Below are 17,861 nucleotides of genomic sequence, written 5' to 3'. Positions count from 1 at the left end.
CTTCCATACGTCCACGAGTCAGTTAGAAAATCATTGATAATTAATTATTATAGGGAGACACACACATTCCTTAATCTAAAAGTATACACATCACAGATAACAGACCGTTATTAATTTACTTAAAAAATTAATCACGAACGCTTTAAAACGAACATCAGCAACTTATTTCACAATCTCACTAACTTCATTAATGCCCTCCCTACCCGCTTCCTTTTTCATTGAGTCCTTGAGAGTTCGCTCACTGCTCGATTTGCTTGCCAAACTGTTAATGCTGTAACTGCTCGAGGACAGCTCGTCGTCGATGATCCTCACAGATTTCAAAGTGGGTGTTGCCCTATCTTCCACTATAGGCATTATTATCTCCTTGGATGAGTATTTGAATTTGTTGTCTTCAAACTCCTGTTGAAAGGGCATAAGTATTTTTAACGTAACTGATGTATCACTTACTTTATAGCTGGGGCAGCAGTGGCTGAGCTTGCACGTAGCCCCTTGGCAAGCCATGAGACACTCGTCCCTAGGGGTTTTTGATGACACAAGGCTTTCGAGGCTTGAGGTAGATTGGAAGAATTCAGGCTGGATGGTTACTTGGGTCACTCCGTTTTCGATGAAGAATTCCTTTATGTCTTTCATCACTGTGTGGTACACCTAACGATCGGTTGTTGGAATATTTAGAATGTATCTGGAGAATCTTACCTGGGGATTTTCGAAAATTAGATGAACAGTAGAAATCACTTTCGAAGCCGTCATCTGCCAAATGTGGAAATCGTGCACGTTCTTGATGTCCGGAAAATGCTTCATCAACTCGCTTTTCATCGAGTCTATGTTGATCGTGTCCGGGATGGTTTGCAGCAGTATCAGGCAACTTTCCTTGACTGCTTTTCTCGTTATTTTGCGCCCATATTTGAACTGCTAGTACTTACTGTAGGGATAGCTCAAGATCATGATGGCCGTTGAAGACACCAGAGCGACAGCCGGGTCCACGTACTTGGCCATTTGCGGGTCGATGAAAATCACCGTGAGCGAGCAAACGATCACCAAGACGCACCCCACAACATCCCTCGTCATTTCCCACAGACCTTGCCGCTTTTTCATGGCGTTGTGGAGTTGCTTGGTGTTGCCATTAACGACAACCTTGTTGAGTACCACGTCCCCGCTCTCGGTTACATACAGAAAACTGCCTTGATGGAAGGTGAATCCGCCTATAAGGAGGTAGCAGAGTCCGTGCAAGAGCAGACCCGCACTCCCTGGGTCAAGGCCGATATTACACATCAAAGCAGACGGGAGAAATTCTCGGTCGTAAACTTACCAATGCATAGAACGGAGACTGGTTGGTGCATGGCGTCTTGATGGTCGATATGGACCAGGGTTTGTAAGGCTTCCACGTACACGGAGAAACTAAACGAGGCCAGAAAGACGCAACACATGAGCATGGTGATTACGTCTATCCTCGCCCAACCGAAAGTGTTCCTCAGCTTATTTTCTTGTTTGCTTTTGGCCAGCGAGAGCTTTTTGCCTTTTTGATCTTGGCACTCAGTTTTTAAGGTGCTTTCTTCAACGTTCTGCGGCTCGGATTTGCCGCTGTTTGAGTCGGTTTTGCTGCCCACGTTCTCATACTGGAAAAATCATCGCCAAATCTTGATTACGCCACAAGCACTATTTAAATTCAGGCATTAGGAAATATGGTGAATATTCAATAAGGACTTATCTGCAATATCAGAAACGCGTATGTTCTTTGTCAATATTCCGTACATGTGGTTCATTAAAATGAGTTAATGGTTACGTGTTGCCCATGTTAAAGAAGCCTCGCTGAATGGCTTGTTGTCGATTTTTTTTCTTAATTTATATGGGTCATGATGACGAGAAATGCGGCGGAAAAAATCTCTTAAAAAGGACAATTTGTTGCATTGAATATGGCGGTGGAACCAATTTAATTAATGTTTGAAACAAAAAACTCATAAGATCAAATTTCACCGTTTAGTCGTAAGTTGTAACTAATTCGAGTCGACCCAAAAACCCACTTTTTGAGGGAGAAATTTCGATTTTCATGTTACAGAACGATAATTGTATAATAGCATGGCATTCATACATTATTGCGCATAATTATGGGTTATTTCATAGGAAGCCCTGTATGGTTTTCTTAACAAATATACTGATTATTTAACTTTCACGAGCAAAATTTTATAGAATGAAATTTAAATGATTGAAAGAGGCAGGAAGTGCCTTTGCCCCATGCAGGCCTTAAGATTCGGCCCGCCTAAACGGAGCTCCAGTAGTTAGATGAACCCGATGAGTCCATTGGGCTGTAACTCCTTTGCATCCTTGGAAAAATATGGGCGTACCATGTACATATTGCATTTAGGCACGTATGAAAAATCTGATGGTCAGCACGTGTAAAGGTGTCTTCAAGGCATCGCCCGCACTCGCGATCCTCGACTACACCCATCTGATGGTGATGTCGCTGAAGGTGACTGTGGCGAGTCAGTAGGCCGGTCACATTTAAAGAAGGACCCGAAGTGGTAGAGTTCAAGAAGAAACCTTCTCCGTCGGCCTATGTGTGCCTTTAGCCTGCCGCATGCCATGGGCAGGTGTCTAGTTCTGCAAAAACGTCCGTTCAATCGTCGATCTTGGAGATAGGATCGCCACACTTTTGGAGATCCCCACGCTCGATTCAGGTCCCTAAGGCATTTTTCAAGAGCCCCGTTTATTTGCGCTCTAGTTGTCCCTCTTTTACGTGTCGCTCAATCATCCTCTCCCGAGTCTTCAGTAGAAAACTTATAAAATTTGTTGAAATTATTTTGGGTAAGTTAAATCCGGCAGAATCATTTTTGAGACGGACAGTACTTTTATCGCCCGCCGCAGTGTAGGTACGTGTCCCAATACCAGATAGGGACTCAAGATCCTCACAAGACAAAATAAAATATTTTCTAATTATGTTGCCTCAGAGCTTCACGAGTCACGGAGGGCAGGTTTGTAGTCACCTCCGGAGGCATGAAAAACCCACGGATTTTCTTCCAATGTTTCTGCAGTGCGGTGCTCCATCATGGGGTGGTTCTTATGGGGCAGCTAGCTGCCTTCGACAGCCTTTTTAACAACCTCTGAAGACTAGTTTACTGCACTGTGAATCTCATGAGTGCATGCGAGCCTCTTAAGAAAGCCCAAGAGATATCCACATAGTTCCTTTTTGAAGTTGGGTGCTCTACGAAAGTTTCCTTTTTGACGCGTCTGTCGCATAAGACATGATGGTGGTCTGACATTGAGACCTACTTGGGCATCATCCATGTGTTTTGCCTGATATGTTAGTCGTACCGCTTAAATAGATAAGTAGAACGAGCAGATCATTATGTCTTACACGCCCAATCCTACCCGCATCTAATTGCTATTACGTCGCCTGTGCAGCTACATGAAGGAAGAAAGGCATCAGTACCATTGGTAGTGATGCGTGTGGATGGGTCCTCTTCGAAGGGACAGAAGGGTACTTTACCCCAAAAGCAAATATTTTAATAGTTTTCTGATTCTTGACAATATGGCGAGTAAAGTTCCACGCATAAAATTTTATGAGACCAAAAATCGCTCGTACATTTCTGATATATACAGTTATTAAGAACTTAAAGTTGAGCCTCATTTCAGCATGCATAAGCCTTGTAGGAACCTTTTAATTAAAATATTTTGGTGCTTATTGGCCGTCGAGGATATGAGGCAGGTTACGCGTAGAATAACAATAATTTCGACTGGCAATTAAGCTTTAATATTCTAATCAATGCCTGCCATTAAACCGCTAATAAGGCTTCAAAGAGGTGTCCTTACCTTGATGGTGACAATACAGCCGGCTAACGCCAGTATGTTGCATAGCATGTGGTAAGAGTCCATCAGCAATGTCAACGCATGCGTGAGGTGACTGACAATGAGTTCAACAATGAAGAATAGCACTGTCAATGTCAGTACCGCGTACAGTTGTATTGGCTGGAACTTGCAGAAGAAGTCTTTGACGGGCATCTTTTATCGTCTGTGAAACATTGTGATATGAACGATCGGTCTGAAAATACGCACACACTTTCGAAAAAACCTTCAGTGTTGGCAAACAAATCTATTTTGAAATGGCAGATAAAACATGTGGAATGCGCGCTTCTGGATATTGCAGTGTTCTCATCACCGAGATTTATGCTCGTATTATTTTTGATCACTCCGACGACCTCGAGCAGACGAAAGTGTGTAAACGAGAATAAAATCTGAAACTCCTATTCAAGAATTATCAAAAGCTCTTATCGGTTACTTTCTAGAGTGATTAATATTGAATCTTGTTATCTCAGTTATAGGCCCCTCATAAAACAAAGTTATTTTTGTTGAGGACTCCGAGGTTGTATTTTCAATTGTTTCGATAAATACCCAGATATGTAAATTATCAGTTAAATATTAAAAGGCAGCAACTACTCAAATACTAATTATGCCACCACACCAGCCGACTAACACACATGTGTTATCTCAGCTAAAGCCGTAATGATAATGACGAAGTTTGTATGGAGAATTGTTGTGGTATCTATATTCATTATCTTGCGGGTTAATGTACGAAGATAATAAGGTCTTACTAACTCAAAAAATTACTAGAAGATAACATAGTGCAGTTAAATTGTAAAGTCTTTCTCCTCGATTTTATTCCTCGTGCTTGAGGACACTACAGAGGATCCAAACACGTGTTTTTGCGCAAAACGCATAGTTCCTGCAGCGGGGATTTCGGGGGGTTTTCAATGAAAAAAACGTATCGCCAAGGGGCAATTAGTTATGACCAGATAATGATGGCATTACTCACTCGTTCGTTATCATCATTCCTAGGTTCGGAAAATGGTTCTGTACCAAAACGTTAACAAGGATTTTAGTCCGAGACCTTACTAAAGGACGAGTATTATTCTCAGTTAGTTTTATTGCGAATAGTGCCGGCCTTATGGGGGGAGCGGTTGGGCGACGGCCCAGGGCCGCAGACCAGGAAGGGCGGCGGACTTCCCTGATCGGCGGTTTTTCTTGGGGGCAGGGGACGTTGATTAAAAATTTCGCCCAGGGTGCCAGACTTGCCGAGGCCGGTCCTGTGTGCACTGCCACCTCTACCTGTGCATGAGGCGTTGATCCCAAATAAAATAATAAAAAAAACAATGAATAATCCGTCTTAAACATATATAGGGTGTAACATACCATCGTGGAGATATTTTGGTGGGCAATAATGTGCAAAAATAATAATAATATACATATAGAAAATTTTGAGTGAAATTTTTGAAATTTCGTACACCTATTTTCCTTTAGACCTTTTACAACAAAATGTAAATCTCGTTGGTAGCCATATACAGGGTGTTGTTTTTTCGAGTTATGTACTATTTTGTGCTTTGTACCTTTTTTGGAATACCCTGTATGAATTCCAATACCAAATTTAAATTCCTTCCTCAATTCTTTAGCTTTTCGGTCTCTTGTAATATTTTCCTATTTTTCACAATTTTCGTAAAATTGACAAAAATATATATAAATTCAAATTAAGAACGTAAAGGAAATAAGGGAAAAAAAATCATCCAGCTTAATTATCAACTATCTGAAGCAATTCGCAACATTTAATAAAAATTTTCAAAATAAAAATAAATGTAAATCAAAAGAAAATTATAAAAGTGTGTAATTTTGCCCCTCGGTATATATCAAAAGTGATGCGTTTTCGATTATGGGTCTATTAGCATTTTTTTTAATATTTTACAAAGTACTATCGTCCCATGAAATATCTCCATGGTGATATGCCGCACCTTGTAGAATTTAGATGAGTGTGAGTTGAACCGATTCTCAAAGCGCTCAGAGTTGCTTATTGAACTTAATATTTCTATTTATCATGTTTTCATGGCGAACTGATTTCGTTTGGATCCACGTTACCACAAAATGTTTCCAGTACCCCATGGAAACGAGGTAATCGATTCTCCTACCGAACTTTGGCGCAACCGAAACCTTCGGAAACCTCTCCAGGAGGAGGGGGGGGGGGGTACCCCCTCCCCCTCAAAGTCGCTTACATAATGGCAATAACCATAATCAAATTGCCTTTGTTTTGATTGAGTTCTTCAAGCACAAAAATGTTTGTCAAGCACTAAGCATCAATCACCATGTTAATCGAGTTAAATCGACAAATTGGCGTTGGTTATATACTTATCAAGCGATTGTTACCGCGAAAGGAAATTGACCGGAAATTTTCATTAAAGTAATGGACGTCTTCATTATGCACTTATGTATTGATGTCTAAGCCTAATTGCTAATTATCTCACATGCCCACAAAATGTTTGATAAACTTACCTGCCGTTAACGTGAACCGACAACGGTATGATGGCTCGGATTTCTCTTGCTGATGATTTGATGATTCCGAAATCGGTCCTTATTATTCCGCTTGTTTATTGAAAGATAAAGGAAATGTTTAACTGAGTGGTGCAGTGTGGAAAAGAGATGTTGTGATTGTGAGCATAGCTATGTCAATGCAACGGGCCTTTGTTTTCAGCTTATGTGAGGGATCAGCGTTTTCTCAGATTTCCAAATGAGCCTAATTGGTAGCAGCTAAGAGTAAATAACGAAAAATCTTTTATATAACACCCGTAAAACGTTTGAAGCTAATTGTAGCTTTTAGGTGGTTTTAAGTAGGCCACTGCAAGTAATTCGAATTCGACACGTCTTTCACGGCAGAGTCTTGGAAAAATTCTTTTGCAACCCAAAAACCGCTCATATAAATACTGCGATTTGATGTTTTATTAATTTTCGTGTTCATCTTGGTGGATTTGCGTCATATGCAAATCCGCCTAATTTCAATTTTTCCAAGATCAAGACAGTCGTGCATTTAATACTCCTCATGTTCCAAAATACAGTTCTGCAAGAATTGAAAGTCGTTGATATTGCTCAAGAGGAGGCAGTTTTGATCATTTGTTTCTCATTTGCAAATCAAATTACCTAGGAAAACAAAAGATAAGCAGTTTTATAGGTTACGATTCTTTTAGTGACAGTTCAGAACTTCTCAGAAGTTGATCCAATTTTGAGCGCGCCCGCCGTTAATGCCGACGTTGATTTTTTACCACGGAAATTGAGTTGTTGCCGAGAAGAAATATCAAACCAAAAAATTTGTCTAAAGACGAAAGTAATGGTGTTTTACGAAGTTTACTAAATTACTCCGGCAAGTCGAATATAAATTCCAAAGAGGTACAATAAATGAAGTTGCGTGACGTAACGCGTCTAATCGCATCAAAAACATGGCGGAAAGCAAAACAGCAACATCCTGAGGGTAAAATCTCCTCAAGTGCTTCATCATCTAAAAAGAATTTGTGGTCGAAAGGCAGAGACATGAAAAAAATCAGAATCGTGCCTTTGAATCGGCGGGGCATGTTTTGCGGCTCAGCAGAGAGGTCAACGTTATTCCGGAGATTTAAACAAGGTAACGATTTCATATATTCACCTTTTCTGATCGATCAAAGTAAATTTAAAAAAAGATACACTCGGAATCGTTTTCCTAACTTTACAAGGTTGCATGGAGCAAATTATGATGCTTGGGGGTGGGAACAATTATTCAATTCCTCATACGAGCAAAGCCAAACTTGGCCGTCAAGGCAGGCTTTCTGTATACGTTATGCTGATAATGTTTTGCCAAATCCTCAAAATATTCAGTCAGAAATGCTATTGATTAGACTAATAGGAAAAATAATTTCAGTTTATTCGTGACTTTCAAAACTCTAATTAAAGTTATCTGTGGAGACCTCTGTATATCCTATGTCGAGACAAATTTGCATCAGAAATGTATCCCATATTTTACAACACAGGGAGTAATAACCATGCCCACATACCTATTCAGCATATTTCAAAAAGATTTAAATACAAAAAAGTCTTGCCTTAAAAAGTTGGCTTCGTACCGGGCGCCACAATCAACTAACGTGGTTCTTATGGCACATCTATCCCTGCGAGTGTATGCAAAACAACCAAATAAGTGAAGGCGACTTTGAGGAGGGGCAGAAAAGTGCAAGTTTTAGTCCCTGGAAGTCAATGATCTGAGAAAGACTTTTAAGTGGGCTATTGCCCACTGATTTGCCATTCCAAATAACAGCGTGGGTTAGGCTGAGATTAGCATCACCGTCACATATTTCAGCTTAGTTCTATCACAAACTAATTTTTCTCTGCTTTCACTGATGATGATTAAAGCTTTATTAAATTTTCAGTTTCCTTATTGATATCTGTTGTTAGGTATCAATAAACAAAGAGATAATTATTAAGATTCATCGCGGAATCGGATTATAAATTGTCGCTGCGAGAGTAATAAATGTTATAAAAGGAAAAGCAATTAAGCAATTATTGCGGTAATGTGTAAAAATTGCTATTACATGGTTAGTGTGATATCTGGATGAAAAGAATTGTTGCCTAGTGACTGGCGGTAATTTTTGTAGTGAAAATGAGATAATAATTGCCCTGTTTGTAAATAAATTGAATAAATGAAATGAGGATAGAGCTTTTAATTGTGATTCGTGTATGCACCGAAAAAAGCTTAGAAATTATTGAAAAGTCAAAAAAGGTTGTTTATAAGTTATGTAAAGACTAAATGCGGTATCAACACAAGAAAAGCGGACTGGACAGAAACAGAGAACAAAAAGGAGATGAAGATGCAAAATGGTAGTTAGATAATTGTATTTAAGTAAACCAAATGTTTGTGTACTAGAAAAATTAATAATATTCTTTTTTTTCAAAAAGGCTTTCACCGATCCCGTTATATATATATCCGTATGCTAATATATAGTGCTAAAAAACAAAAACGCTAGAACAATCATGAAAATATTTTTAATGAAAAAAATATTACGTGTGGTAATTATCAAAGCAGTCTCCCACGCAAAGGCATAAGTTTTCACGACATTTTTCACTAAAGTGCAAGCTAATTCTTCGAATTTTTATTTGTAAAGGAACTCCGCAACGTTTTCTGATAGTTCCATCTTTTCCATTTACAGTTATAATTTTGTTTGTAATATGAGCCGTAGGGTTTTTCACCCCATAGCTCATGCTATATGCAATACTTTTTCTAATATAGAGATCAACTCAGATGTATTAACTATGTGTTAGACTGCATATGCGTTCATTCGAACAATGTGCAAGGCATATCGGAAAATAAACTGCAAATCCACATATGGCACGAATCCGTGCCATGCGTACTCAAGGAGTTTAGTTAGGCCAAGCCAAACTCAATACGCAAACTCACAAACTAATACATTGTAGCGACATGAATCCCATTATAAAAGAAGTTAATAATTTACATTATAGGTCACAAAATATTTCAAATTTATTAACGTTGGAAATTAAATACTACAATGATTGCGTTAACTATCTTAAAATATTAAATCTGACACAAAAACGAGTGGAAGATAAAAATAAACAAATTGTATTCCATCCTCAGAGAATCAAAAGAGGTTTAATAAATATAGTGGCTCAGTCTCATAAGAAATTTAGACGCCGATCATGGATTGCGATATGAAAACCTTATTAGCAAGTTGCCATAAAACCAAAATAATTTAGTGGTCAATCATAAGCAAAATTCAATCTCCTTAAGTGTAATTGACAATTTATTAAATAGCTAAAAATATAAAATTAATAGAGGGTCGAATTGAACAAATTGCATTCATTGTACAGAAAACAACGAGCAAAGAAAATGTGTTTTTTTATCAAAGACATCCTAAATCAAAACATTAATCTATATGAAACTATCGATTTAATATTGCAAGATGTTGAAAGGTCTATTATATTTGTTAAATTAGAAATCTTCCAATTCAGCACAATGGAAACCACAAACGTATTTTCCGAACTGAAAACTTGAAAAAAAAACATCTCCAGCAATTTACTTTTAAAGGTAACTTTCAAAATATTTTTGAATATGAAAGAATAATCATAATGAAAAGGTTGATTTTAAACAATAGAATTATTTATTTGCCGAACATCCCAATGATAAATCTTAAGAATTTCAATTATTATCATCTCTATCCAAGATCCATCAGACAATAGAGTCAATTTAAGGTTACCATATCTCGCAATAAATATTTATAATGAATATCTATTATAATTATAAGTCCAACCATCATACCGTCATACATCTATCCGGATTACCATGCAAAAAGATATCACCTAAAGTAATCTGTGATTCAGAAACCTAAAGGAAGTCGGAGCAAATAGTCCTTGTGAAACTCAGTCACTAAGTTCACTACAACCCGACACGCATTGTCAACAAATAGAGGTCACTATTACCCATCCAACAGACGATCAATTGGACACATTTGGATAAATTCAACAGAACAATTTTTAGCGTGAGGTCCCTTTATGTGGTCCTTTTACCAACTAAAATATTGTTAATGTAATTCAAAATTCCCTTATCATATATCGTATTACATGGTTTAAGTTTCGAATATTTAGCGTTTACACAGAAATAGGGCCATGGAATAAAGTTACAAAATCGAAATTTCCTAACAAATGTGCTTTACGGCCATTGCATTGGTTATAATTAATTATTACGGATAGACAGGCAAACCTCATGTTCTTAATGTGTCTATTAGCATTAAGGTATCGATAAGTATTAAGGTGCTTTCTCAGTAATCTTATCCCTCGCGCACACATGCATTTCCGGGTGTTGTGACCTAAAGATTTAACACCTGATGTAGTACCTCCACCGCTGACACAGATGACAATTTTCAAGTTTTGAACGATTAACTCCAACGTATAAATAAAATGAAATTCACTTTAACGTTGTACTAAAAGTTTTTTGTGCCGGTAGTATTTTTAAATCACGACAAACCATTCATTTTCGAAATCCAGGAATTCAAGATCAAGCAATCCAGAAACTTAGTCGTTATCTTTTAATAGCAAAAGAGGCAAAACTACTTACCAAACACACAATTTTTTTATAATAAATAACTATCTTTCTTTAAGCTATCCTTCAAGCCATCTTCGAGATTTTTTTGAACAAGGCTTCGTCAAAGTCATGCTGGTTTTCAAATTTTATAGTGTACCATTCATAAAATTACGTCGAGCACATGCCAGGCGAAGCGCAGCAGCCCACACAAACGCACCTCTCACTTTCCAACAACATTCATCACTAAATTGTTTATAAACGCGGCTCCCGAGGTTTTATCGTCGTCCACTTCTTAATTTGAACCAAATTTGGATGGAGTCTACCTTTTTTCTGGTAGTACTTCGGTGTCAGGGACGTAAACAGTAATGTGCATATTAAGTGGATCTTGTCCTTGTGAAGAAAGTTATAAATTATACTATAATTTTGCACCAGATTCGTATAAATAGTACCTAGTATTTTTAACACAGAAGGACCTATATTTTGTTTACTTCCCTGTTTTATGTTTCATAGATTCCTTTTGTCAGGTTTTCCTTGCTTTGTTGTTCTATATTTAACACACTTGCGAAACACAGTATTTAACTGCTATGGGAAAACTTCAAATTCATAACATATTTAACTCAGCCAGATAAACGTTAATGAAAGCCAAGTAGGTGTATTCACCATTTGGTCAAGACAAATTTTCGCCGCTTGTAGATACTTTTAATTTTAACTTAACGATTTTCTATAATTGATTACTTTTTCTTCGAATTTGTTTCTTGAGTGCGAAAGAAGGTACCATTGGGTAGCATACTTGCACATTTAACAGTTTAGTAAAACAAAACGGCAACTTTAAAAAACCATTTTTTTCACCACCTCAAGGTTTTCAATTGAGTACACTCAGGCCATGGGAGGTGTGAGACATCTGGATCTTATTTTTCAGAATGTTCCGAGTATGTTTTTATGGAGACGTTTAGAACAGATTGCTATACAGACGAGGCAGCTTGATGAATTCAGAATCTGGATGTGTCGTTCTAGTTTGATATTGTTTATTTTTTATATTTCTCTCATTTATTTATACATATCTTTCTTTTATAATTAATATTCTTATATTATGTAAACTTAACATTTAATAAGCATCCTCTATATTTTATTGGATGTGTGCCACAAGCTAAAGGAATAACGAGAAAAACGTAGTTAAACATGATACTGCCGCTCATGAATGAAACAGAAAATAATCGAATGTCCGATGTGTTACATTTAGTGATTACGAGGGTCGTGTTGAAACTTTGAAATTGCAGTAATTTTAACTAATGGAACTTTGGTTTTTCCAATTTTGTGATTATTTAAAGTCAATGCTATTTCCTGCCATCCCGTTTTAGTGTAATTTGAGAGGTCAGTCTGATAATAAAACTTGCATATAAAAATACTACTGCTATGTATTGCCGCACGAGAGGAAATTATTGAAGCGGAAATGTTGGTATTCAGACGTTAAAAAAAAGATATTTAAAGCATCATCATTTGGTAACCGCATATCGTCTTTGAAAAAGCTTTTTGTTATACAACGTTCGGTTTTTAGAACCTTGAGAAAATTTTCCCCTCTGTCCTCTCGAAAAAAGGGATTTGACGAATTCTAAATTATTGCATTTTTGAAGTATAAAGAAATAAAGATTTAAACTGTTATCAAGAATGTTGAGCAGGTAAAATAATAAAAAAATACGTGTATTTCTGATTTTTTATCTGCAAATGCGTTTAAGTTGATTGATATTGGTAAATCAGCCGTTTCTGTGGCGCGAAGTATAAATACGCCGCAAAACTGTTTCGCCCAACGGCCTAGAAAAAGTCGATGTAGCATTAAATTTTACCGTTTTGTTCATCCTTTTTGACCAATTAAGCACCAACTCATGGCGGCGAAATCGGAGGAAGTGACGTCATCATTACATCTTACGTGTTAATTCTTTGTTAACCTCGATTTCAAAGAGTGAGGATGAAAGATTTTACTTATACTCGGTGGTGTATGGAGGCTAAAATGTTAGAAAAAAAATTATCCCACGTTATCATTTTATAAGTCGTCAATGTTTAATTTATAGATAAACTGGCGTTACTTGAAAAATTGATTTCTGCATTTAAGATGGTTTTCCTGACAAAATACCAAATTATAGATCTAGCTAAACAAAAATAACAAAAGAGGGTTAAATTTTAGCCAATTAAACAAATTCCCCATTTCCATTCCTTTATTTATTCTTCGTAAATACACAACTTCCTCCTTTAGCTTACTCTCGTTGAATCGCTCCCATCCTATTAGGATCCTGGCTCGGATAATGCACAGGTACCTTCGGAGGCGGCACACTAACATCTCCGACACCAGGAGGTGCGGTTGACGTTGTTGCCGTACTAGTTCCAGTGTTGTTAACTACTGGTGGTGCGAAGGGGGGCAATTGAGGAGGGCCATGATTAAAGAAAAATGGCTGCAATGGTGGTGTACCAAACAGCGGTGGCACCATTAGAGAAGGAGGAGGCGGCATGCTTGGTAAGGGAATGTGTCCAGGTTCCAAATTGAAAAAATTGTTACTGAGTTCTGGTAGCGCTCCTGGGAGACCTGGAACTGCCGGGTATATCTCTTCTGCTTGTTGATGTGCTGGCCCTGTACGTCCCTGAGAGCGTCCCCATTTAATCGTAATTCTACGTCCTCCCAAAATCAGCTTATTGAACGTTTTTTCTGCCGCTGTTTCTGCTGCCGCTCGAGTTGTGTATTGAACGAACGCGCATTGTTGCTTTGGAACCAGGCTGATCGAGCGAATTTCTCCATATTGATAAAAATGATCTCTGCAATATTTTCAGGAAAATAAACACACATTTTTTAGCAAAAAACAATTTTCACCTTAGATCACCTTCAGTTAGAGTCCCTAAATTACCCAAATATAAAGTAGTTATGGTTTTGTCATCCGGAGGCTCTAAAGTGGGCATAGCAGCAGCTCTTTTGAGTAGTTTGTCAGCTACAGGGTCATTAACCCCATAATAGCGATCTTTAATGTTTTGATCAGCCAAAGGATCTTCTGGATCGGTCGGTTTCTCATGTCGATAAGGGCACTCTTCACCTGCAACCAAATAAATTAATCACATATTTCTATCACTGTCTAGGTAATAAAAAACATCACCTCTTCTGCACTCTCCTTTCACCCAAAAGGAGCAAACATGAGGCCGATTTCTTTTATAATAAGGAGCAGTCCTGGCTAGTCTTACCAACAAATCATTGGGTTCTCCAAGCTTTGCATTTAAACTCCCAGCATCTGCTTTATCAAGCTAAAAACAACAACCCATTTATAAAAACAAAAATCCTAATTTTTAAATTATTTACTTCTTTCTCCATGTTCTGAATGTAATACTCCTTATTAACATCACTCTTAGGTAAACTATCTTTGAGCTTCAGAGCAGCATCCCTCACTTGTATTGGCAATCCATATTCCAAGTCCAAAAGGCATGTCTGACAAACGTTTTTTAATTTACTGCAAGTTTGGCATACTTCAGTTTTCTTAAAACGCATGTGAGCTCCTGGACACCATCTGAACACGGTGAAAGGTCTGGAGCAGATTTTGCACTCTTTGCCAAATCTTTCTTTTGTCATTCTTATGTATGGGTTGTCTCCCAGACAGGTTTGGCATAGTATTGGAAAATCCTAGTAAAGGTGTTATGGGGATGTTGCTAATAGTATTGAAGTACTTACAGCATCTTCCCAGTTTTGCCTGTTGTAGGTGTTGGTAGTTTTTGACGTAGCCATTGTTTCTCCTGCTCAGATCTGGAAATCAAACTAAATACGACTTGTCTTTATAGTGTTTCTGTTGGTTTAGGGACTTGTATTCAAGCAAGTATTTGCATAAACAATAAAATAATGTTAAAATAATAAAAAATACCATTAACAACTCCATGCACTACTGGATTGTAGAGTAATTGGATTTACCAACTGGAAATTGTCCCGAATTCCTCAAAAATAAAAAAATCACAATCAAAAAAAGAAAAACAAGAAACCACAATCATATATTAGCATTTGACATTGACGCTGACATCTTCGGCGTTAAAGTTCTTATTAGTAAGTGAACGTGAAATTAGAACTGGCAACAGTGCATTAATGGTGCTGGTAGTGTGGTTATTTCGATTCCCTCTATTCCCAATTTTCTACTTTTTAAACTATATGTGCAGCGGGACTTTCTATAGTTTGTTATTTAAAATTTTAATTCTCCTATTTTTTAAAATACATGGCAATTATATACAAGACAAATCTTATATTGGCATTTCGTTAAGTTTCATAGTAGAAAAACTCGAAAAAACTTCATTTAAATTTGAAAATCTTTTTGATTACTATTGGTTAACAAGTTAACTTAATAAACGGTTTTACTGATTTTTTAAAAGAAACATTCTGGGGAGTAAACTTTATGAGCCTCTTACAATTAGTAGAACAAGGGGGGCTCGCAACACCACTTTGACGGATGTCGGATTATTCGCGACTTCAAGGATGAATCGGCAACAGTGTCAACACCACCGCAGCGCCGATAACGATATATAGTTATACCTCGCAACGCACTTCGTTGATCTTTGTCAGAGACATATTAAGTCTTAAGCGATCTTTTTCCCACTTGTGCAATTCCTACGTTCAACTTGAACGGTAGAGCATCACTATATAATTTCCATCCAGTAAGCACAAATGTAAATATTCACCGTAGGGCCGTAAGTAGAATTGAACGGGTACCAATCACACCATGAATGACTTTGAAGCAGAATCTAAAGAGTATGAAAATACAACTACAATCAATTTCAAGCCATCATTTGTATTAATAGCCATTGATACACATCCATGCATGTTCAAAGTTATCACAGACTCGGAGGGAAATGAAACCCATCCATTTAAGGAGGCTATAACGGCTTGTTATGAGATAGCAGACTCCTTAATATTTGCCACAAGTCGAAGCAACTACAATCAGTTTGGAATTGTTCTTGGTAATCATAAAATATCTGATATTTTGTATATTGGTCTTATAGTTCATTTTCTTAATAGTTAATGAAGATCAGAAAGCCAGTTTAACAGAGGTGGAAGGCAACTTTCTTGAATCCATTAAAACGTTAAAAGAAATATCAAACAAATCGTCTAATGAATTGCGTGTTACATATGAACGAACTGGAGATATTGATTTGGCAGCATTTTTTCTACTCTGTCGCAAGAAATTCAAAGAAATTAAAGCGGCTTATTACAAAAGAATACTAATATTAATCACCAATGATGATGATCCACTGAAGGGTGATAGTCAAAAGAAATTTGTAGCCCTCAATGAGGCGAAAACCTTTGAGCCCTGTGACATTACCTTTGAACTGATTCCCATGACCCCTAATTTTGACTACAAAATATTTTACAACGAACTGTTTCACTTGTACTCTAAACCCCCAACATGTGAGGAAATTTGTAAAGATAAAGATGGTCTAGTGCAGAAGCTATCAAACTCGCTTATTTACCGCTACACTAAAATACAATACAAATTGTTTCCCTTTAAAAATGATTATGGTAGGTTTCTTAAAGTCATGAAAGTAAACTTTATTCGAGAGGCCAAATTGTACAATACTAGCAGAGCCACTAGGGATGGTAGAATCGTAATAAAAGCAAAACAAAATCCAGATGTAAGAAACCGAGAACAGAAATTCACAATATTCACTGATGCCATAGAATATCTAGAGTTTGATTTAAAAGACAAGTATGATATGTACAACAAGCTGCCATTGGGAATCCATTTACAGTACATCTCAGATAGGCAGACAGATTTTGGAGTGGTTATTAATCAAGTCAGTCTGATAGTTTTGGATCCATCTGAGGAGCTTCGGGATTATTTCGAACAGTTTTGGCAGTACTGTGCCGAAAATAATAAGGTAAGTGATTAAAGAAAGTTCGATTATGCATGAAAGTTTGTTAATCTTGCATCTATATATAAATAATACACTGTTGTTTACAAAAACCGCTCTTCGCCTCTTGTTGAGCATATTCATGACAATAAGTGGTCCCCGGTTTTAAGTTTTAAAGCGACAATAGCTTCAGTTCTTGAGTGGACTTCCGATACTCTACTATAAACAGAATTCGGCATTTCTAATAATTTCTTAGGATTATTTTTAACGCATCCACAGTATTTCTGGACGTTTTGGAGGATAACATTTATGCAAAACGCGACACATTTACAATGTCTATCATAGTTGTTCCCATTTCTGAACCGTCGTCTATATACTAGACAGTGAGCATAACTGACTGAGTCATTACAATCCGGTGTTTTCATTATAGTGCCGTTTAGGTCCTTAACTTCTTTTGGACAGTTTTCTGATATATATTCGCTTCCACTGTGAAGACCGGTCGGCTGGTAAGATATCAATAAGGCTTATTCTTTTTTCTTTCAGGTATTAATTTGCATTAAAAAATACCGCCATCCGGTCGAAGTTAGATACGTTGAGTTAATTCCAAAATATGCGAACGAACAAAAATTGTTTATGATTAAAGATATTCCCTTTTGCGAGGAATACAAATTGCCGAAATGCCTAATCGAGGCGAAACCTCTTGTATACAACACAAGTAACGAACAAAAAGATGCCGTAAATAGTTTAATACAGGAACTTAAGTGGAACTACGATCCTAAAATGTTCAGCAATCTGAGCTATTCCAAGAAGAAGGCATATGTTAAGTCGAAACTGTTGGATTTGCCTGAAGAGGAAGTGGAAGACCCTATGGGCGATATAACAAGTATGGACGAAGTGATTGAAAGTATTGTTCCTAGAATTGAAAGATTGTTTGGATTCTCTGCTATCCCAAGGGGCGAAAAGCGAAAGGCCGGCGGAAGTGCTGCTTCTAAGAGAGGAAAAAAGTAGAAATAAGACCTAGATATTCAGTATTAGGGTTAAACTTCTTTTCCAACCCAAATTTAGGATAGTTGTTGTTTAAACATTTAATGTGTTTTTTATTAGTTTAACCAGAAAAAATATTCTTGTTAATTAAATC

At 37.3% G+C, this 17,861-nt stretch overlaps 3 protein-coding genes across 3 annotated transcripts; 1 reads left to right on the top strand and 2 right to left on the bottom strand.

Annotated features, from left to right (window-relative positions):
- Window positions 1–40: 40 nt before the first annotated feature.
- Window positions 41–6,712, bottom strand: ZnT77C (Zinc transporter 77C). Its single transcript, XM_066388880.1, has 7 exons — window positions 6,307–6,712; window positions 3,805–4,003; window positions 1,307–1,613; window positions 921–1,244; window positions 694–872; window positions 448–645; window positions 41–399 (listed from the first exon to the last, which is right to left on the bottom strand). Exons 2-7 carry the CDS (start codon window positions 3,991–3,993, stop codon window positions 163–165), a joined length of 1,434 nt encoding a protein of 477 aa, XP_066244977.1. The 5' UTR covers window positions 3,994–4,003; window positions 6,307–6,712; the 3' UTR covers window positions 41–162.
- A 6,348-nt stretch (window positions 6,713–13,060) lies between these two features.
- On the bottom strand, window positions 13,061–14,884 carry LOC136408300 (pre-mRNA-splicing factor RBM22). The gene is made up of 6 exons (XM_066389199.1): window positions 14,752–14,884; window positions 14,565–14,648; window positions 14,199–14,516; window positions 13,999–14,143; window positions 13,722–13,938; window positions 13,061–13,666 (listed from the first exon to the last, which is right to left on the bottom strand). The coding sequence occupies exons 2-6, from the start codon at window positions 14,616–14,618 to the stop codon at window positions 13,114–13,116; spliced, it is 1,287 nt and encodes a 428-aa protein (XP_066245296.1). The 5' UTR covers window positions 14,619–14,648; window positions 14,752–14,884; the 3' UTR covers window positions 13,061–13,113.
- Window positions 14,885–15,519: 635 nt separating this feature from the next.
- On the top strand, window positions 15,520–17,817 carry Irbp (Inverted repeat-binding protein). The gene is made up of 3 exons (XM_066388990.1): window positions 15,520–15,832; window positions 15,891–16,750; window positions 17,267–17,817. Exons 1-3 carry the CDS (start codon window positions 15,595–15,597, stop codon window positions 17,729–17,731), a joined length of 1,563 nt encoding a protein of 520 aa, XP_066245087.1. The 5' UTR covers window positions 15,520–15,594; the 3' UTR covers window positions 17,732–17,817.
- The last annotated feature ends 44 nt before the right edge of the window (window positions 17,818–17,861 follow it).

This window comes from Euwallacea similis, chromosome 4 (assembly GCF_039881205.1).
Source record: "Euwallacea similis isolate ESF13 chromosome 4, ESF131.1, whole genome shotgun sequence".
Classification (NCBI taxonomy): Eukaryota; Metazoa; Arthropoda; class Insecta; order Coleoptera; family Curculionidae; genus Euwallacea; species Euwallacea similis.
Note: the sequence above shows the minus strand (reverse complement) of the source record. Positions and strands in the feature narration are given on the sequence as shown.

Coding starts and splice junctions, on each gene's coding strand:
- ZnT77C (XM_066388880.1), bottom strand. CDS start 3,993: ATGCCCGTCAAAGACTTCTTCTGCAAGTTCCAGCCAATACAACTGTAC. Junction 1,245..1,306: donor AGTCTCCGTTCTATGCATTG/GTAAGTTTACGA, acceptor GCCTTGACCCAG/GGAGTGCGGGTCTGCTCTTG. Junction 646..693: donor TAATTTTCGAAAATCCCCAG/GTAAGATTCTCC, acceptor ACCGATCGTTAG/GTGTACCACACAGTGATGAA.
- LOC136408300 (XM_066389199.1), bottom strand. CDS start 14,618: ATGGCTACGTCAAAAACTACCAACACCTACAACAGGCAAAACTGGGAA. Junction 14,517..14,564: donor GGCAAAACTGGGAAGATGCT/GTAAGTACTTCA, acceptor CACCTTTACTAG/GATTTTCCAATACTATGCCA. Junction 13,939..13,998: donor GAAAGGAGAGTGCAGAAGAG/GTGATGTTTTTT, acceptor ATTTGGTTGCAG/GTGAAGAGTGCCCTTATCGA.
- Irbp (XM_066388990.1), top strand. CDS start 15,595: ATGAATGACTTTGAAGCAGAATCTAAAGAGTATGAAAATACAACTACA. Junction 15,833..15,890: donor TCAGTTTGGAATTGTTCTTG/GTAATCATAAAA, acceptor TTTTCTTAATAG/TTAATGAAGATCAGAAAGCC. Junction 16,751..17,266: donor ACTGTGCCGAAAATAATAAG/GTAAGTGATTAA, acceptor TTTTTCTTTCAG/GTATTAATTTGCATTAAAAA.